This window comes from Phyllobates terribilis, unplaced genomic scaffold (assembly GCF_046119375.1).
Source record: "Phyllobates terribilis strain yellow unplaced genomic scaffold, ASM4611937v1 Scaffold_3__8_contigs__length_932513732, whole genome shotgun sequence".
Lineage (NCBI taxonomy): Eukaryota > Metazoa > Chordata > Amphibia > Anura > Dendrobatidae > Phyllobates > Phyllobates terribilis.
The window spans coordinates 204209911-204232262 of NW_027362763.1; the positions used below are offsets into that span (position 1 = coordinate 204209911).

Consider the following 22352-nt stretch of genomic DNA (forward strand, 5'->3'; position numbering starts at 1 on the left):
GTACTGTGTCTGTGTGCATGTCTGCATACTGTGTGTGTGCGTGTCTGCGTACTGTGTGTGTGCGTGTCTGTGTAATGTGTGTGTGTACGTGTCTGCGTACTGTGTGTGTGTGCATGTTTGCATATATGAAGGATGAGGGGACAGCCTGGGCCCTGTGTACTATACCTATATTTCTCCGCCGTATCTGTGCATCATGAATGTTGGTATGTATTAAAGGGCCCACTAAGACTCTTTCGCCCAGGGCCCACAAAAATCTGGAGTCGGCCCTGGTTGATAGCAATGATGGAGGAGGGAGCGTCATGTGACTCTCCTTTTCCCATCATTCCTCCTCTGCGTCTGACGCAGCGGCGTGATGACGCTCCACGCTCTGTCAGACAGTGCAGCTGCTGAGGTGATGACAGAGACGCGCTGCAGAGACTGAAGCAGCGGGGAACGAGGAGTGGTAAGTATGTATTTATTTATAAATCAGTGAGTACTGATAAAAATGGAGGACTGGGGGCTGCATTTTACCTTCTGGTGGGGGGAAGCTGCATTTTACCCTATGGGGGGCGGCATTATACTGCGTACAGGGCCATGGGGTGCATTATACTGTGTTGAGGACCATTGGGAGTGCATTATACTGCATGGAGGACCATGGGGAGAGCATTATACTGTGTGGAGGACCATGGGGAGTTCATTATACTGTGTGGAGGACCATGGCAAATGCATTATACTGCATACAGGACCATGGAGAGAGCATTATACTGCGTAGACGACCATGGCGAGTGCATCATACTGCGTGGAGGACCATGGCGAGTGCATTATACTGTATGGAGGACCATGGCGAGTGCATTATACTGTATGGGGGACCATGGCGAGTGTCTTATACTGTGTTGAGGACCATGACGAGTGTCTTATACCGTGTGGAGGACCATGACGAGTGTCTTATACCGTGTGGAGGACCATGGCGAGTGTCTTATACCGTGCGGAGGACCATGACGAGTGCATTATACTGCGTGGAGGACCATGGCGAGTGCAGTATACTGCACAGGACCATGGGGAGAGCATTATACTGCGTGGAGGACCATGGGGAGTTCATTATACTGTGTGGAGGACCATGGCGAGTGCATTATACTGTGTGGAGGACCATGGTGAGTGCATTATACTATGTGGGGGACCATGGCGAGTGTCTTATAGTGAGTTGAGGACCATGGCGAGTGTCTTATACTGTGTGGAGGACCATGGCGAGTGTCTTATACTGTGTGGAGGACCAAGGCGAGTGCATTATCCTGTGTGGAGGACCATGGGGAGTGCATTATACTGAGTGGAGGACTACACTATGTTCAGAGTTATTAGGCAAGTTGTATTTTAGATGATTATTTTTATTATTGATCAACAACTATGTTCTCAATCAACCCAAAAGACTCATAAATATCCAAGCGTAATATTTTTGGAAGTTTGAGTGTTTTTTTTTTTTAGATTTGGCTATCTTAGGAGGATATCTGTTTGTGCAGGTAACTATTACTGTGCAGAATTATTAGGCAACTTAATAAAAACCAAATATAATCCCATCTCACTTGTTTATTTTCACCAGGTAAACCAATATCAGTGCACAACATTTAGAAATAAACATTTCTGACATGCAAAAACTAAAACCAAAAAAATTAGTGATCAATATAGCCACCTTTCTTTATGATAACACTCAACAGCCTTCCATCCATAGATTCTCTCAGTTGCTTGATCTGTTTCCGATGAACATTGCGTGCAGCAGCCACCACAGCCTCCCAGACACTGTTCCGAGAGGTGTACTGTTTTCCCTCCCTGTAGATCTCACATTTTATGATGGACCACAGGTTCTCTATGGGGTTCAGATCAGGTGAACAAGGGGGCCATGTCATTATTTTTTCTTCTTTTAAACCTTTACTGGCCAGCCACGCTATGGAGTAGTTGGATGCATGTGATGGAGCATTGTCCTGCATGAAAATCATGTTTTTCTTGAACGATACTGACTTTTTCCTGTACCGCTGCTTGAAGAAGTTGTCTTCCAGAAACTGGCAGTAGGTCTGGGAGTTGAGCTTCACTCCATCCTCAACCCGAAAAGGTCCCACAAGTTCATCTTTGATGATACCAGCTCATACCAGTACCCCACCTCCACCTTGCTGGCATCTGAGTTGGAGTGGAGCTCTCTGCCCTTTACTGATCCAGCCTCTGGCCTATCCATCTGGCCCATCAAGAGTCACGCTCATTTCATCAGTCCATAAAACCTTTGAAAAATCAGTCTTAAGATATTTCTTGGCTCATTCTTGACGTTTTATCTTATGTTTCTTGTTCAAAGGTGGTCGTTTTTCAGCCTTCCTTACCTTGGCCATGTCCCTGAGTATCGCACACCTTGTGCTTTTTGATACTCCAGTAACGTCGCAGCTCTGAAATATGGCAAAACTGGTGGCGAATGGCATCTTGGCAGCTTCACGCTTGATTTTCCTCAATTCATGGGCAGTTATTTTGTGCCTTTTTTGGCCAACACGCTTCGTGCGACCCTGTTGGCTATTTGCCATGAAAAGCTTGATTGTTCGGTGAACACGCTTCAATAGTTTGGAAATTTCAAGACTGCTGCATCCCTCTGCAAGACATCTCACAATTTTGGACTTTTCAGAGCCCATCAAATTTCTCTTCTGACCCATTTTGACAAAGGAAAGGAAGTTGCCTAATATGTAAGCACACCTTATATAGGGTGTTGATGTCATTAGTCAACACCCCTCCTCATTACAGAGATGCACATCACCAGATTTACTTAATTGGTAGTTGGCTCTCAAGCCTATGCAGCTTGGAGTAGGACGTGATCAAAATACTCATTTGCCTTATAATTCTGCACACAGTGTATGGTGAGTGCATTATACTGAGTGGAGGACCATGGTGAGTGTCTTATACTGAGTGGAGGACCATGGCGAGTGCATTATACTGTGTGGAGGACCATAGCGAGTGCATTATACTGAGTGGAGGACCATGGTGAGTGCATTATACTAAGTGGAGGACCATGGGGAGTGCATTATACTGTATGGAGGATCATGGCGAGTGCATTATACTGTGTGGAGGACCATGGCGAGTGCATTATACTCTGTGGAGTGGTGTGGGGCATTATATTGTATGTAGGCCCATTATACTGCATGGAGGGCTGTGTGGGGGTCACAGTTGGGGGATCAAACTGTGTTGGGGTCACCATACTTTGCCTTGGGAGTTGAGGTGGGGTACAATAGTGTCATTATACTGTGAATGTGGAGGAATTCACCATGGGGGTATCATACTGTGTTTGGGGACACTTTCGTTGGCATTGTTGGCATCACACTTTATGGGGCAATGAAAAAGGAATCTAGGACTTCAGCAGGAGGAAAATTACTATGTAAAGGCTGGAAAGTTGTGAGATCTGCTCTTCTGTGACCCGACAATTATTTACTTTTTTTGGGGGGTGAGGGGGGGCAATTAGAACTTCTGCTATGGGGCCCCATGATTCCTATGTACGCCACTGGTAACTGGTGTTTTTCACGGGTTAAATGAAGTTGAGCCACTGATCTCATGCCACCGTTATATATACATCGTGATGGCCTGCATCAACTTCAGGTCACTATATCCTGGCCCAAATGGGTTCTTGGCATCAGAATGGGCATTAAAGTGGGCAAATAGCCAATTTTCACAGATTTGAATATTTGCCCACTTTGATGCTCGTTCTGATGCCCAGAACCCATTTGGGCCAGGATAGAGTGACCTGAATTTGATGCGAGCCATCACTATGTATGTAACGGTGGCATGAGATCAGTGGCCTAAAGTCATTTAACCCCTAAAAAACACCAGTAACTTATTCAAACCTGTGAAAAGTGGCTATTTGCCCATTTTGATGCCCGTTGTGATGATAAAAACCCATTTGGGCCATCACTATACATGTAATGGTGGCGTGACATCAGTGGCCCAATGTCATTTAACCCCTGAAAAACACCAATTACTTAGCCAGTTTTCACAGATTTGAATATTTTCCCACTTGAATGCCCGTACAGATGCCCAGAACCCCTTTCAGCTAGGATAGAGTGACCTGAATTTTATGTGAGTTATCACTATATATGTAATGGTTGCGTGAGATCAGTGACCCAACGTCATTTAACCCATTAAAAACACAAGTTACTTATTCAAATCTGTAAAAATTGGCTATTTGCCCATTTTGATGCCCGTTCTGATGCCCAGAACCCCTTTTGGCCTGGATAGAGTGACCTGAATTTGATGTGGACCATCATTATGTATGTAATGGTAGCGTGATATCAGTAGCCCAATGTCATTTAATCCCTGAAAAACATCAGTTGCTTATTCAAATCTGTGAAAATTGGCTATTTGCCCACTTTGATGCCCGTTCTGATGCCCAGAACTCCTTTGGGCCAGGATACAGTGACCTTAATTTGATTCGGGCCATCACTATTTAAGCAATGGTGGTGTGAGATCAGTGGCCAAACGTTATTTAACCCCTGAAAAACACCAGTTACTTATTCAAATTTGTGAAAATTGGCTATGTGCCCACTTTGATGACCGTTCTGATGCCCAGAACCCATTTGGGCCAGGATAGAGTGACCAGAATTTTATGTGGACCATCACTATGTATGTAATGGTGGCGTGAGATCAGTGGCCCAACGTCATTTAACCCCTAAAAAACATCAGTTACTTATTAAAATCTGTGAAAATTAGCTATTTGCCCACTTTGATGACCGGTCTGATGCCCAGAACCCATTTGGGCCAGGATAGAGTGACCTGAATTTGATGCAGGCCATCACTATGTATGTAATGAAGATGTTAGATCAGTTGCCAAGCATCATTTATCCTCTGAAAAACACCAGTAACTTATTCAAATCTGTGACAATTGGCTATTTGCCAACTTTGATGCCCATTCTGATGCCCAGAACCCCTTTAGGCCAGGAAAGAGTGACCTGAATTTGATGCGGGTCATCACTATGTATGTAATGGTGGTGAGAGATCAGTGGTCCAACGTCATTTAACCCCTGAAAAACACCAGTTACTTATTCAAATTTGTGAAAATTGGCTATTTGCCCACTTTGATGCCTGTTTTGATGTTCAGAACCCTTTTGGGCCAGGCTGGAGTGACCTTAATTTGATGCGGACCATCACTATGTATGCTCTGGTGGCGTGACATCAGTGGCCCAACATTATTTAACTCCTGAAAAACAAGTTACTTATTCAAATAATCAAAATTGACTGTTTGCCCTCTTTGATGTCCGTTCTGATGCCCAGAACCCATTTGGGGCAGGCTAGAGTGACCTGAATGTGATGTGTCGTACCCTGATCTATGTGTCTGCAGTGTAAGATCAGTGGCTCAAAGTCATTTAACCCTTTCAATAATGCCCTTCAGTGCCCACTTTTATGCCCATTCTTGTGCCAGTTTTACAACTTTTGTAGGTGCTTTTAAGCATATTCACATCAGGGCAGCTCTCTGCATTGTATGTTATCATTGTAAGTTTTCATTTTTGTTGTTAAACCTGTAAAAAATAAATAAATTGCCGAATAAGCAACAGACGAATAGGAAACCAACTAGAGCAGACGTGCCCCTGAGGCTGCTTTATGCGGTCCGCAGGCACAGACCCCTTGACGATCCCGGCCTGGTCCAGGAGGAGCCACCGACAGTAGCGCTGCATTGCCGCGCAGAGACCGTCTCCCAGCACAGCATTTCCAATGCCAGCCGCCGGCCAATCAGAGGCCAGCAGCTGATATCTGCGCATGGCAGTGACTTCATACTCACTGCATTGACATGCAAATGTCAGCTGCTGACCTCTGATTGGCCGGCAGCTGGCATTGGAAATGCTGTGCTGGGAGACGGTCTCTGCGCGGCAATGCAGCGCTGCTGTCGGTGGCTCCTCCTGGACCAGGTCGGGATCGTCAAGGGGTCTGTGGTTCTTGGGGGCTGCATGTGCACAAAGGACGCTCAGGGAACGGAGGACAGGTGAGAAGAATCTTTATTTTTTTCTCTTTTATGTGAGTGAAGAACAGCGCAGGGGACAATTCTACAAGATGGGGACCTGGATGGGGCATTACTACCGGATGGCGGACATTAGTCCAAGACCAGGAAGGGGCACATTACTGCAAGATGGGGACCACTAGGATGGGGCACATTACTGCAAGATGGGGCACATTACTGCAAGATGGGGACCACTAGGATGGGGCACATTACTGCAAGATTGGGACCACTAGGATGGGGCACATTACTGCAAGATTGGGACCACCAGGATGGGGCACATTACTGCAAGATGGGGCACATTACTGCAAGATGGGGACCACTAGGATGGGGCACATTACTGCAAGATTGGGACCACCAGGATGGGGCACATTACTGCAAGATGGGGACCACCAGGATGGGGCACATTACTGCAAGATGGGGACCACTAGGATGGGGCACATTACTGCAAGATGGGGACCACTAGGATGGGGCACATTACTGCAAGATGGGGACCACCAGGATGGGGAACATTACTGCAAGATGGGGAACATTACTGCAAGATGGGGATCACCAGAATGGACACATTACTCCAAGACGAGGACCAGGATGGGGCACATTACTGCAAGATGGGGACCACCAGGATGGGGCACATTACTACAAGATGGGGACCACCAGGATGGGACACATTACTGCAAGATGGGGACGACTAGGATGGGGCACATTACTGCAAGATAGGGACCACTAGGATGGGGCACATTACTGCAAGATGGGGATCACCAGGATGGGGCACATTACTGCAAGATGGGGACCACCAGAATGGGCACATTACTCCAAACGAGGTCCAGGATGGGGCACATTACTGCAAGATGGGAACCACAAGGATGGAGCATATTACTGCAAGATGAGGACGACCAGAATGGGCACATTACTCCAAGACGAGGTCCAGGATGGGGCACATTACTGCAAGATGGGAACCACAAGGATGGGGCACATTACTGCAAGATGGGGCACATTACTGCAAGATGGGGACCACTAGGATGGGGCACATTACTGCAAGATTGGGACCACTAGGATGGGGCACATTACTGCAAGATTGGGACCACCAGGATGGGGCACATTACTGCAAGATGGGGATCACTAGGATGGGGCACATTACTGCAAGATTGGAACCACCAGGATGGGGCACATTACTGTAAGATGGGGACCACCAGGATGGGGCACATTACTGAAAGATGGGGACCACTAGGATGGGGCACATTACTGCAAGATGGGGACCACTAGGATGGGGCACATTACTGCAAGATGGGGACCACCAGGATGGGGAACATTACTGCAAGATGGGGAACATTACTGCAAGATGGGGCACATAACTGCAAGATGGGGATCACCAGAATGGGCACATTACTCCAAGACGAGGACTAGGATGGGGCACATTACTGCAAGATGGGGACCACCAGGATGGGGCACATTACTACAAGATGGGGACCACCAGGATGGGACACATTACTGCAAGATGGGGACGACTAGGATGGGGCATATTACTGCAAGATGGGGACCACTAGGATGGGGCACATTACTGCAAGATGGGGATCACCAGGATGGGGCACATTACTGCAAGATGGGGACCACCAGAATGGGCACATTACTCCAAGACGAGGTCCAGGATGGGGCACATTACTGCAAGATGGGAACCACAAGGATGGAGCATATTACTGCAAGATGGGGACCACCAGAATGGGCACATTACTCCAAGACGAGGTCCAGGATGGGGCACATTACTGCAAGATGGGAACCACAAGGATGGGGCATATTACTTCAAGATGGGGACCAGGATGGGGGCACATTACTACAAGATGGCAACCACTAGTATGGGGCACATTACTGCAAGATGGGGACCACCAAGATGGGGCACATTACTCCAAGACGAGGACCAGAATGGGGCACATTACTGCAAGATAGGGGACACCAGGATGGGGCACATTACTGCAAGATGGGGACCACCAGGATGGGGCACATTACACCAAGACGAGGAACAGAACGGGGCACATTACTGCAAGATGGGGGCCACCAGGCTGGGGCACATTACTGCAAGATGGGGACCACTAGGATGGGGTGTTAGAACCTTGCTGTTAGGTTTTTTTTCCTTTGCTGGTCACATGACCTTGTTGGCCTATTTAGTCCTGCTCCGCCCTTCTGGCTTTGCTGGACTTCATTGTATATCTACTTTCTAGCTAGCCTGTGCTCTGTATCTAACTCTGTTAGTTTGCTTGGTCTACGGACCTCTATGTTCTATCTATTTTGTTTGTTCGTCTGTCTGCTACTATTTCTGTTAGGAGGTGTCCCATATTCCTCCCAGTCCTTAGTACTTGTAGGGATTCCCTCCCCACATCTATAGGTCTTCGTACAGACTAGATTAGGACTTTAGCAGGTCTGATCGCAGGATCAGGTTCCCTGTTACATCGTAGGGATTCAGCTGAGTCTCATAGTAGGGACAGATCTCCTCTCTTTCCTTAGCTTTGGTAGCAGAACATAACAGTAAGTCCAGCCAGCAAATTCTCTAAGGAAAGATTTTTCTGTTCCATCATGGTGTCGGTTCAGGATTTGGCTCATCGCCTGCAGGGACTCTCTCTGGAGGTGGCCGAGCTCCGTCAGCACGTGAGTAACTGTCCTGGAGCACATTTCTTGGAGCCTAAGGTATGTTTGCCGGATTTGTTTTTTGGTGAACACCGAGAATTTTTTTCATTTAAAAATGCTTGCTTATTGTATTTTCGTTTGAGACCTAAGTCCTCTGGGGATGAATCCCAGCGCGTAGGGTTCATAATGTCACTTTTGCGCAAAGAGCCTCAGGAGTGGGCCTTTTCTTTGCAACCTAGTGATTCATGCTTCAGATCAGTGGATAGTTTTTTTTCTGCTTTGGGACTATTATATGATGATCCTGACCGTGTCGCATCAGCTGAGACTGAGTTGAGACGTCTAAAACAAGGATCGGGTAATGTGGAAAAATATTGTACACATTTTCGTCGTTGGTCCACTCAAACAGGGTGGAACGATTCTGCTCTGAAAAGTCTATTTCTTGCTGGGCTCAGTGAAAGGGTTAAAGACCTGCTAATTGCTTATCCTACACCTGAAGATTTGCAACAGGCTATGCAATTAGCTATACGGGTGGATAGAAGACTGCGTGCTAGGGTTAATGAGAGCAAATCCTCTGCTATGTCAGTTTCTGGTTATGATAATGTGTGTACTAACAGTGGTGAACCGATGGAGATTGGATCGGTGGCACCTCGCTCTCAAGAAAAAGACCGTCGTTTTTCGCAAGGCTTGTGTTTCTACTGCGGAAAATCTGGTCATTTGATTAAAGGCTGTGAGCTTCGTATGAAGAAAGAAAAAAAAATGGTCAGTCACGCCCGTATTGCCTGTTTAAATTCCAAGGGTATATTTTTAGCTGCTTCCACGATTGCTCAGGAAAAATTAATGGAATTTCGGGTGTTTGTTGATTGCGGGTCTACACTGAATGTAATTGATGGGGGATTCGTGGAAAAACTCAATTTAAAACCTGAACCTTTGTCATCCCCCATTGCTGTGGTTTCTGTGGATGGCTCCCCTTTGAAGAATATTACTCTCAAGGTCAGTGAATTTCCTCTCACTATTAATGGTGTTCACCATGAGAAATTGGATTTGGTAGTTTTGAATAACTTGCCTTCTCCAGTAATATTGGGTTTGCCCTGGTTAAAATTTCACAATCCTGTACTGGATTGGTCTACCAGTGAAATTAAATCCTGGAGCCATAAATGTTATGACAAGTGTTGTAACGGGCGTATTGCAGCTTTGGATAGGGGAGAATTGCCTGTTCCTATTCAGGATTTTTGGAGAGTTTTTTCTGAGAAGGAATCGCAGGTTTTGCCTCCCCATAGAGACTATGATTGTTCTATTGAATTTGTCCCTGGAGCGACTCTTCCTAAGAGTCGTTTATTTAACCTTACTATTCCTGAGAGGAAGGCTTTGGAGGAATACATACAGACAAGTTTGGCCGCCGGTCACATTAGGCCCTCTAAGTCTCCTGTGGCGGTTGGATTTTTTTTTGTAAAAAAAAAGGACGGCGGTTTACGTCCTTGTCTGGATTTTCGTGAGATTAACAAAATTACGGTACGCAATCCTTACCCACTGCCATTGATTCCTGATCTGTTTAACCAGTTATTGGGGGCCAAGTGGTTCTCTAAAATTGACCTTAAGGGGGCATACAATCTGTTGCGCATGAAGGAGGGTGATGAATGGAAGACTGCTTTTAACACTCCTGTGGGTCATTTTGAGAATCTGGTTATGCCTTTTGGTCTCACTAATGCTCCTGCATTTTTTCAGAATCTGATTAATGACATCCTTAGACCTTTGATCGGTAAAAATGTGGTTGTGTATTTGGATGACATTTTGATTTATTCGCCAGATCTGGAGTCTCATTGGCGGAGCGTGCGTGAGGTATTACAGTTATTAATGGACAATTCGCTTTTTGCTAAGCTGGAGAAATGTGAGTTCGCTGTACAGAGAATTAGTTTTTTGGGCTACATTATCTCCAGCAAAGGTTTTGAGATGGATCCGGTTAAGGTTCAGGCTGTGCAGGAATGGCCTAGGCCTATTGGTTTGAAATCGATACAGAGGTTTTTGGGTTTCGCCAATTACTATAGAAAGTTCATAAAAAATTTTTCTAGTATTGTCAAACCTCTGACTGATCTCACCAGGAAAGGTGCTGATGCGGTTCAGTGGTCTTCTGAGGCCATTGAAGCTTTTGTGTATCTCAAGGAGAGGTTCACCTCTGCTCCCATCCTTATGCAGCCTGATGTTACTAGGCCGTTTTTGGTTGAGGTTGATGCTTCCTCTGTGGGAGTTGGCGCAGTATTGTCTCAGGATAACGGGGATGGATTACATCCCTGTGCCTTTTTTTCAAAAAAATTTTCGGAGACTGAATTGAATTACGATATTGGTAATCGGGAATTATTGGCTATTAAACTCGCATTTGAACACTGGCGCCACTTCTTGGAAGGTACGGAATTTCCCGTTCAGGTTCTTACGGATCATAAAAATCTGATATATCTTGATGCTGCCAAGCGCCTGAATGCCCGTCAGGCTAGGTGGGCACTGTTTTTCTCGCGGTTTAATTTCTCCGTTACTTACATCCCTGGTACTAAGAATGTTAAGGCGGATGCCTTGTCTCGCAGTTTTTCTCCCATAGTCGGTGCTGAGAAAGAGGAAAACATTTTACAAGAAGGTGTTGTGATAGCTGCTTTAGACTCCGTTTTGGAAGATGAGATTCTTAAAGCTCAGGAGAATGCCCCATCTAACACTCCTCATGGGAGGTTGTTTGTGCCTGAGACCTTTAGGAGAGATTTGTTTGTTGAGTGTCACGAATCTCGGTTGGCAGGTCATCCCGGAATCTCTGAGACCAAGAGACTGGTGGGTCGCAGTTTTTGGTGGCCTCGATGGCAGAAGGAAGTCATTAAGTGGGTGCGCCAATGTACTATATGTGCTAGATCTAAGTCCTCACATACTCCTGCTGCGGGGTTGCTTTGTCCTTTGGAGGTCCCCAGTGCTCCTTGGACACATTTGGCTATGGACTTTATAACTGACCTTCCCCCCTCTGAGGGTTTTACTGTCATCTGGGTGGTCGTGGACCGCTTTAGCAAGATGTGTCACTTGGTTCCCTTCGTCAAACTGCCCTGCGCTAAAACTCTCGCTAAGGCCTTTGTCAAGGAAATTGTCAGATTTCATGGCGTTCCTACTGACATTGTTTCTGATAGGGGTCCTCAGTTCGTGGCTCGTTTTTGGCGTGCCTTTTGTGACAGGTTGGGAATTCATTTGTCGTTTTCGTCCGGATATCATCCTGAATCTAATGGCCAGACAGAAAGGAAAAACCAGGATGTTGAGCAGTTCTTGCGTTGTTTTGTGGCAGACAATCAAGAGGGGTGGTCTGAGTTTCTGCCACTTGCCGAATTTGCTCTGAACAATCATACATCTTCTTCTGCTGGTTGTTCGCCTTTTTTTTGTTGTTCTGGGAGACATCCGTCGTTTGGGTCGTTCTCCAAGTTGGGATCTGCCGTGCCTGAGGAGGAGAATTTTTCCGGTGATTTGGAAAGAGTTTGGACGGATGTGCGTGGTAATCTTCAGGAGGCCAACAGAAAATCTAAAGACTACTTTGATAGGAAACGACAGGAGGTTTTGTTCGCTGTTGGTGACATGGTTTGGTTGTCCTCTAGGAATCTGCGGTTGAGGATTCCTTCTAAGAAATTGGGTCCCAAGTTTGTAGGGCCCTTTAAGGTGCTTCAGGTTGTCAACCAATCTGCTGTTAGGTTGGAGGTTCCTACCTCCTGGAGAATTAATCCGGTCTTTCATGTCTCTCTGTTAAAAAAAGCTGTTGTGTCGGATGGTGACGCCTCTGCCTCTGTTCCTCCGGTGGTGGAGGACGGGGAATATGAAATTTCTCGCATCCTTGACTCTAGACGGTATAGAGGTAGTTTGCAGTATCTTGTGGCCTGGAAAGGTTTCGGACCCGAGGATAACTCTTGGGTGAGGTCAGATGATGTTTCCGCGTCCAGACTTATCAGAGCGTTTCACAGGAGATTTCCTGATAAGCCTGGTCCTAGGGGATCCGGAGGATCCTCTTAGAAGGGGGGGTACTGTTAGAACCTTGCTGTTAGGTTTTTTTTCCTTTGCTGGTCACATGACCTTGTTGGCCTATTTAGTCCTGCTCCGCCCTTCTGGCTTTGCTGGACTTCATTGTATATCTACTTTCTAGCTAGCCTGTGCTCTGTATCTAACTCTGTTAGTTTGCTTGGTCTACGGACCTCTATGTTCTATCTATTTTGTTTGTTCGTCTGTCTGCTACTATTTCTGTTAGGAGGTGTCCCATATTCCTCCCAGTCCTTAGTACTTGTAGGGATTCCCTCCCCACATCTATAGGTCTTCGTACAGACTAGATTAGGACTTTAGCAGGTCTGATCGCAGGATCAGGTTCCCTGTTACATCGTAGGGATTCAGCTGAGTCTCATAGTAGGGACAGATCTCCTCTCTTTCCTTAGCTTTGGTAGCAGAACATAACATGGGGCACATTACTGCAAGATGGGGACCACCAGGATGGGGCACATTACTGCAAGATGGGGACCACCAGGATGGGGCATATTACTACAAGATGGGGACCACCAGGATGGGGCACATTACTCCAAGACGAGGACAAGGATGGGGCACATTACTGCAAGATGGGGACCACCAGGATAGGGCACATTACTACAAGATAGGGACCACCAGGATGGGTGACATTACTGGAAGATGGGGACCACCAGGATGGGGCATATTACTACAAGATGGGGACCACCAGGATGGGGCACATTACTCCAAGACGAGGACAAGGATGGGACACATTACTGCAAGATGGGGACCACCAGGATGGGGCACATTACTGCAAGATGGGGACCTACCAGAATGGGCACATTACTGCAAGACGGGGACCAGGATGGGGCTCATTACTGCAAGATGGGGACCACCAGGCTGGGGCACATTATTACAAGATTGGGACCACCAGGATGGGGCACATTACTTCAAGATGGGGACCACCAGGATGGGGCACATTATTACAAGATGGGGACCACCAGGATGGGGCACATTGCTTCAAGATGGAGACCACCAGGATGGGGCACATTATTACAAGATGGGAACCACCAGAATGGGGCACATTATTACAAGATGGGGACCACCAGGATGGGGCACATTACTACAAGATTGGGACCACCAGGTTGGGGACATTACTAGATATTGGCCAGAATTACTATATGGTGCTAATTGTAAAACAATATTACTGGATGTGGCCAATTGGAGGAAACAAAATTGTAAAAATTAAAAAAATAAATAAATAAATAAAGCATGAAAAAATATTTTGCCACTAAAAATGCTGTTTTATATATAAGCTAAACACAAAAAAGTGCACGTTTAGTATCGCCACATCCGTAACGACCCAAACTATAAATAAAATAAACACAGCAAAAATGTTCAAGAGGAGTATACAAAAATAAATGGTATCACTAAAAATGTCACTTTGACCTGCAAAGAATGCGGCCCCCCAAATTCAATTTTTTTCCATGTGCAGCCCATATACAGTACAGACCAAAAGTTTGGACACACCTTCTCATTTAAAGATTTTTCTGCATTTTCATGACTATGAAAATTGTACATTCACACTGAAGGCATCAAAACTATGAATTAACACATGTGGAATTATATACTTAACAAAAAAGTGTGAAACAGCTGAAAATATGTCTTATATTCTAGGTTCTTCAAAGTAGCCACCTTTTGCTTTGATGACTGCTTTGCACACTCTTGGCATTCTCTTGATGAGCTTCAAGAGGTAGTCACCGGAAATGGTCTTCCAACAATCTTGAAGGAGTTCCCAGAGATGCTTAGCACTTGTTGGCCCTTTTGCCTTCACTCTGCGGTCCAGCTCACCCCAAACCATCTGGATTGGGTTCAGGTCTGGTGACTGTGGAGGCCAGGTCATCTGGCGTAGCACCCCATCACTCTCCTTCTTGGTCAAATAGCCCTTACACAGCCTGGAGGTGTGTTTGGGGTCATTGTCCTGTTGAAAAATAAATGACGGTCCAACTAAACGCAAACCGGATGGAATAGCATGCCGCTGCAAGATGTTGTGGTAGCCATGCTGGTTCAGTATGCCTTCAATTTTGAATAAATCCCCAACAGTGTCACCAGCAAAGCACCCCCTCACCATCACACCTCCTCCTCCATGCTTCACCGTGGGAACCAGGCACGTAGAGTTCATCCGTTCACCTTTTCTGCGTCGCACAAAGACACGGTGGTTGCAACCAAAGATCTCAAATTTGGACTCATCAGACCAAAGCACAGATTTCCACTGGTCTAATGTCCATTCCTTGTGTTCTTTAGCCCAAACAAGTCTCTTCTGCTTGTTGCCTGTCCTTAGCAGTGGTTTCCTAGCAGCTATTTTACCATGAAGGCCTGCTGCACAAAGTCTCCTCTTAACAGTTGTTGAAAAGATGTGTCTGCTGCTAGAACTCTGTGTGGCATTGACTTGGCCTCTAATCTGAGCTGCTGTTAACCTGCGATTTCTGAGGCTGGTGACTCAGATAAACTTATCCTCAGAAGCAGAGGTGACTCTTGGTCTTCCTTTCCTGGGGCGGTCCTCATGTGAGCCAGTTTCTTTGTAGTGCTTGATGGTTTTTGCAACTACACTTGGGGACACTTTCAAAGTTTGCCCAATTTTTCAGACTGACTGACCTTCATTTCTTAAAGTAATGATGGCCACTCGTTTTTCTTTACTTAGCTGCTTTTTTCTTGCCATAATACAAATTCTAACAGTCTATTCAGTGGGACTAACAGCTGTGTATCCACCAGACTTCTGCACAACACAACTGATGGTCCCAACCCCATTTATAAGGCAAGAAATCCCACTTATTAAACCTGACAGGGCACACCTGTGAAGTGAAAACCATTTCCGGTGACTCCTCAAGAGAATGCCAAGAGTGTGCAAAGCAGTCATCAAAGCAAAAGGTGGCTACTTTGAAGAACCTAGAATATAAGACATGTTTTCAGTTGTTTCACACTTTTTTGTTAAGTATATAATTCCACATGTGATAATTCATAGTTTTGATGCCTTCAGTGTGAATGTACAATTTTCATAGTCATGAAAATACAGAAAAATCTTTAAATGAGATGTGTCCAAACTTTTGGTCTGTACTGTATCCAGCCGAGTTTGAGACCCCCGAACTAGAGTATAGTCCTAAACCCCTCATGCAGCACATCTTTCCTCTGATCCCCTCCTGCAGCACACCCCTCCCCTGCGGCACATCGCTCCCTGCCTAATCCTCCAGCAGCACATCTCTCCTCTGATCCCCTCCTGCAGTACATCCCTCCCCTGCCTAAACCTCCTCCTCCTGCAGCACATCGCTCCCTAGCTAATCCCCCCCCTACTGCAGCACATCACTCCTTGCCTAATCATCCCCATCCTGCAGGATAGCGCTTCGTGCCTAATGCTCCCTTCTCCTGCAGCACATCGCTCCCCTGACGCCCTCCTGCAGGACATCTTTCCTATTAGTAACAGGTGTGAAGTAACCGCTGTCTCCTATGTGCAGACCCGCCAATACACTCACACTGAACACTGCGGTTCTCAGGAGATACATTAACACCGAGCCTGCGCTGTGGAGCTCTTCTGTCACTAGTCACGTGGTTGTGTAACTGTCGCTGATTGGTGGAGACGTGCACTTCCGGGAACTAAGAGGAACAGACGCACAATGGCGAGTGGCTTGGGAGAAGTGCAGGACATGGAAGGTAGGATGACGGCGGGGAGTTCGCTGCGGCCGTGTAGATGACCTGTGTAGGAATTACAGTCCTTGTATTTAGGCCTGGACCTGTTTACTGTGGAACTACACGTTCCAGTATGAGCTGCCAGTGATGGAGGACCAGCTGAGACGTGTATGATGTGCAGGTGAATGGTGGTTATTATCCTGGTTTCAGCCCTTTCAGGATAACTGTAGTGGGATTAGTGATAGGTCCCTGCCTACAGCATCACAGCACAGTGACGGCTGACAACCCCCAGACATATATGGAGATTGATGGCTGTGGGTGTCAGGTGCACTGCCCGCCTGATGAGCCAGCATGTAGTGATGTCACTGAGGCAACCGCCTGACACCCACAGGTACCAGATACAAGCTGTGCTCACTCCTCACTTGGTGTTAGCTGGTTGCCTTGGCAACTGTACCACCCAGCCGAAGAGGAGCCTCTCATCATCTGATGTCAGATACCTGGACACCCCCTTCAATTGAGCGTGCATGGTTATAGTGCAGGATGAAGTAGCCATTGTTGGTGCTGATAGCTGTGTGTTGCAGGGTGGATGTCACTCAGCATGTGGAGTCCCAGCTCCTGACAGCTCTGCTGTTATCAGTCAGGATCCGACCATTGGAGAAACGCTTGGTAATCGGCCATGTGTCCCTTAGCCTTGATTACTATGACACTGATTTCTGTGCCTCTTTCTGATCCATTAGTATCAGTAGGAATTTCAGCTCTTCCTAGAGTGAGACCTTTATATTGCTGTATATACAGATTAGTCTCAGATCGGGCAAAAATTCCAAGTGCAGTAAACTTGGTAATAAAACTCCTGCAATTGTTTTTTGGGGTTTATATATGGTCATACCAAACTTGCTTTTTTTATTATTTAAATGGTGAAAAAATAAAGTTGTTTGTCACCAAATTCCAAGATTTTTTTTCATATTCTATATTCAATGGAGCTGTATGAGGGCTTGTGTTTTTTTTGCGAGATGAGCTCACGTTTATGTTAACAATTTGGGGTAGATACAAAGCTGTGTTGTGTGTGTGTGTTTTTTTTTGTTTGTTGTTTTTTCTGCTTTACAATGACGCGGGTGGGTGGTTGATTCTAAACTTTTATATATTTATTTAAACCATTTTTTAAGTGCCCTTAGGGAACTATAAACCTATATACTGTAATGCAGTATCTACTGTAGTGAAAATCCCGATCTCCTATGTACGCCAGCCACAGACTGATCTTAATGGTAACATCGTTATGACAGGCACAGGGGTCTTCAGGAAACCCCTAGCTGTCATTGCAACCTATCTGGCATTGCTTTGAGGAACAAGCCTTCCAAAGTTTTTAACAAACTTTGTAATGGAATCCTATTGTGTATTCAACTGAATAGGACAGTTGTGCGCATCATCATAGGCACTGCTCACGCCACAATGAGAAAGGCAGCAATGCTGGCCAACCCCTTTAAATATTTAAATATAAAGTTTCCCTCAGAGGTGTCCATAAACTTCAAAGAGAACCAGGCAGCAAAAAAACTCCAAAAACCTGTCTGCAAGTAAATTCTGTTCTCTTCATATGCAGCAGTCTAATTGGAACAGTGGCTAAAGGGAGAAAATGAAGTTATATTCTCCCTGCAGTCTCTCACTTCCAGTCATCGGGGGCTGTGAATAGTTTGTGATCTTTATACAGTGCGTGCTATGTAATCATGTCCTCCGCTCCTTGATTGACAGCCGCATTGTGTGTGTAGTGACTGCTGAATGTTCACATCCCTTGACGCCACCTTGATGACTGGCAGTGAGCTGTCGGATGAGGAATATAACTTCACTTTCTCTCTGCAGCCCCACTTCCAATTATTTGCCTCCAGTTTACTACTATAGATGTATGTGACCTACAAAGCACCAATGAGTCCTAAACGGATCCAGACAATTTATCATGAAAAAATAGAAACATCATTTTATTAAACAATGAAACCTACAAAACATATTTAGGTAAGGCTATGCATCATAGCACCAGCCCAAGAGGACAATACCTCCCTGATACAAGGTTTTAGATCACGGCTCACAAATTGTGAGGCAAATTAGGAAGAAGGGCATAGACAAAATGATGTAAAGTTTAATTATCTATAAATAGTCTCAATGATCGCAAGTGTGGCCAGACAGAAAAATCTCTCTATAAGTAATTGTTTATAATTTTAATGTCCAATCCATTGTACTCGCTGCCTGCATTGCTTGGTCCTTCCAGCTTCAGTCTCCCTGTACTTTTCCCATGCTGCAGAGGTAATCCTGTCTCTGCTGGCAGCATGGGTGTTCTCTCTGTTCTGATCAGCGGTGTTACCATGCCACCTACCAATGTGTCCTTCTTCAGGAGTGCACTGCCCCTGGCAAATGGGAAGCCGTTGGGCAGAGGGGCAGAGCCCTCCTGAGGAAACCGCATGAGAAAACCCCTTTAACAAGCTACAAAACCTACAAACTATCTAATTTCATTCTGGTTATCAGACCATAACTATATAAGAAATGAGGACCCAAAGTAACTAAACTCCAAAATATCTAAGTAAAAGAAACCGAAGAGAACCTAAAGAACCTGATAAAAGGAAACTGGTGACCTCACCCCCATATCAGTATTTGGACACTTGCTGTGAGATGGGGGCTGCATACATGGACATTTAGACACAACATCTTTCGTCCTCCTGTGCTTATAATGGAGTTGGTTTTAGGATCACGATCAATACATTACAATAGAAGTTCTGTCAGATCAATAAAGGTCCACACAGGCCACTCCGGATTGATTTTGGTGTGATCACTGTGTGATCTATACCTGGATTGCATTTCTTCTTCTGATCTTTTCTCACCACTTTCCTAATACTCGGAGTGATGATGATGCCACCTTGGTACGTCGCTGCTACATAATAATAACTTTTGTTTCTCAGTTGATAAACGGACAGAGTCTGAGGAGTCTACAGATGATGACATTAAGGAGAAGCGGGAGCTTCCAGATGGCGACGTGCAGAATGGTGAACAACCTGCAGGTACCAGCCTCATTCACTCCGGAGTCTTTGCCGTTTCTACAAGTTGTCATGTTTGTCAGATTATGGTAACATGAACCTGATGGCAGATTCTTGCTGCCTTGACTGCCAGTTGCCGCACTATTGCCGCCGTCTTGTATGTTTTACTTTGAAAAACAAATGAGTAGTCCAAGGCCGAATAGTGAAGTCTGCATATGAATTTTTGTTGAGATCTGGATTTGTAATGCTTAGCCCCCTTTCTGACGTGGTCAGTAATAGTACGTTGTACTGACCTGGCCAATTGACCAGGGATGTACTATTACTGACCGGCGATCGGGCCCGCAGACAGGCTGTGCGGGCACGATCGCCTCTGAATGTCAGCTGATTCCCACACTGCACTGCTCCCAGCACATTAACCCCCGAAATGCTGCGATCGAAGTCGATCGCAGCATTCCGGAAGCAAGAAGAGGTAAGCGCCGCTTACTTACCACCTCTCCAGCGACCCGTGCTGTCTGTGCTGGGTCCTGGTAGTTGCCATGGTGACCCGATGCCGTCATCTGGGTCACCAGGCATCAGGAACTTACTTTGATCGTGCGCAGTGCACGATCAAAGTATCTTCTGCATACAGGCTGAGAGCCTGTATAGCATAGAAATGCTGCTGCTGCATCTCTATGCTATACAAGCGATCAGCCTGCAAAAAGTGAAAGTCCCATAGTGGGACAAAAGTGTAAAAGTAAAAAATTCAGAGTGAAACATTTTTTTAAAAAAAATAGTAAAAATATCTAAAAAAGTAAAAATAATCCCCCCCCCCCCAAAAAAATATATACTGTACCCATAATATTATGAAAAAAACAAACAATAAAAGTACACATATTTGGCATTGCTGCGTCTGGAACGACCTGACCTATAAAACTGTCCCACCAGTTAACCCCTTTAGTGAACACGGTAAAAAATAAAAATAAAAAACGAAACAAGAAAAAAACTATACTTTATCCTACCGCCTAACAAAAAAATGGAATAAAACGCGATCAAAAAGACAATTGTAAATAAAAATGGTACCGCTGAAAACGTCATATTGTCCCACAAAAAACAAGCAGCCATACAGCTCCATCCACTGAAAAATAAAAAAGTTATAGCTCTCAGAATAAAGCGATACTAAAGAAACTTTTTTCTATAAAATAGTTTGTGTAAAAAGCACCAAAACATAGAAAAAGTATAAATGTGGTACCACTGTAAACGTACTGACCCGAAGAATAAAGCTGCCTTATCAATTTTACCACACGCGGAACGGCATAAAGAAAAACAAAAAACAATTTCTGAATTGTTGGTTTTTGATTATTCTGCCTCACAAAAATCGGAATAAAAAGCGATCAAAAAAGGTCACATGCCCAAAAAATTTTACCAATGAAAATGTCAACTTGTCCCGCAAAAAAACAAGCCGTCACATGGCTCTGTTGGCCAAAATATGGAAAAATTATAGTTCTCAAACTATTGGGATGCAAAAACTAGTCTTTGCAAAAAAAAGTTTGTTTTTTTAGTGTGTGACAGCCCGATATGAATCTGGTATCGCTGTAATCGCTAGGGATAGGAATTTTTTCAAAAATAAAGAAAAAAATGATGACGATATGGTGACTAGTGTTGAGCGCAAGTGCTCGCTACTTCAGTATGCACAGAGTATCGCGGGTGCTCGAGTGACATGCTCGAGTCTCCACCCCATATGTTTCGCGGCTCTTGTACAGCCAAAAAAAACCTCGTGGGGATTGCCTGCAATGCACGAACAATCCCCACATGGTTTTTTTTGGGTGTCTAATAACCGTGAAACATGCGGGTCAGGGACTCAAGCATTCGCGATACATGGTGCATGCGGGGAGTACCCGATGGAAACCCAAGTAGCGAGCACTTGCGCTCAAGACTAATGATAACTTATTCAATATGATGACCTAATGTTATCAAATTCTGTGTCGTACCTCTGGGTTCAAAATGTTCATGTTCACTATACCCCTTGAAAAAATCCTTGAGGGGTCTAGTTTCCAAAATGGGGTCACTTGTGGGGGGTTTCCACTGTTTAGGCACATTAGGGGCTCCCCAAACGTGACATGGCGTCCGCTCTGGATTCCAGCCAATTTTGCGTTCAAAAAGTCACACAGTTCTCCTTCCCTTCTGAACCCTGCTGTGTGCCCAAACAGTGCATTTTCCCCACATATATGGGGTATCGACATACTCGGGAGAAATTACTTAACACTTTTTGGGGTCCATTTTCTCTTCTTACCCTTGTGAAAATAAAAAAATTAGGGCTAAAAGATAATTTTTGTGGAAAAAGTTTTTTTTTTTTTTTCTTTCACGGCTCTACATTATAAACTTCTGTGAAGCACCTGGGGGTTCAGGGTGTTCACCACACATCTAGAGAAGTTCCTTGAGGGGTCTAGTTTCCAAAATGGGGTCAGTTGTGGACGGTTTCTACTGTTTAGGCACATTAGGGGTTCTTCAAAAGCAACATGGCATCAGCTAATTATTCAAACAAATTTTACATTCAAAAAGTCAAACAGCGCTCCTTCCCTTCCGAGCCCTGCCGTGCGCCCAAACAGTGTTTTTTTTTCCCCCACATATGGGGTGTCTGCTTACTCAGGAGAAATTACACAACAAACTTTGTGGTCCATTTTTTCCTGTTACCCTTGCAAAAATAAAAAAAAATAAAAAACTTGGGTCTAAAGTAACTTTTTTGTAAAAATAAATAAATAAATGTTCATTTTTTTTTTTTTCATCCACATTCTAAAAATTCCTGTGAAGCACCTGAAGGGTTAATAAAGTTCTTGAATACGGTTTTGAGCACCTTGAGGGGTGCAGTTTTTAGAATGGTGTCACTTTTGGGTATTGTCTGTCATAAAGACCCCTCAAAGTCACTTCAAATGTGATGTGGTCCCTAAAAAAATAAAAAATAAATAATAAATAAATAAATAAAAAAAATAAATAAATAAAAAAACAGTCTCCGAATCCATGGGATCCGTTGAAGCGTTCCAGAGGTATTACCTCATAAAGTGACATTGGTCAGAATTGTAAAAATTTGC

The 22352-nt window shown here is 45.0% G+C and overlaps 2 protein-coding genes across 2 annotated transcripts in view; one reads left to right on the forward strand and one right to left on the reverse strand.

Annotated features, from left to right (window-relative positions):
- PASK (PAS domain containing serine/threonine kinase) overlaps positions 1-22352 on the reverse strand; it is a 139038-nt gene that overhangs the window by 93467 nt on the left and 23219 nt on the right. The window lies entirely within an intron of this gene.
- PPP1R7 (protein phosphatase 1 regulatory subunit 7) overlaps positions 16141-22352 on the forward strand; it is a 51264-nt gene continuing 45052 nt past the window's right edge. The window contains exons 1-2 of the mRNA XM_073674545.1: positions 16141-16297; positions 19213-19311. Coding sequence (XP_073530646.1) covers positions 16261-16297; positions 19213-19311 — 136 coding nt within the window. The 5' untranslated portion in view covers positions 16141-16260. The remainder of the gene's footprint in view (positions 16298-19212; positions 19312-22352) is intronic.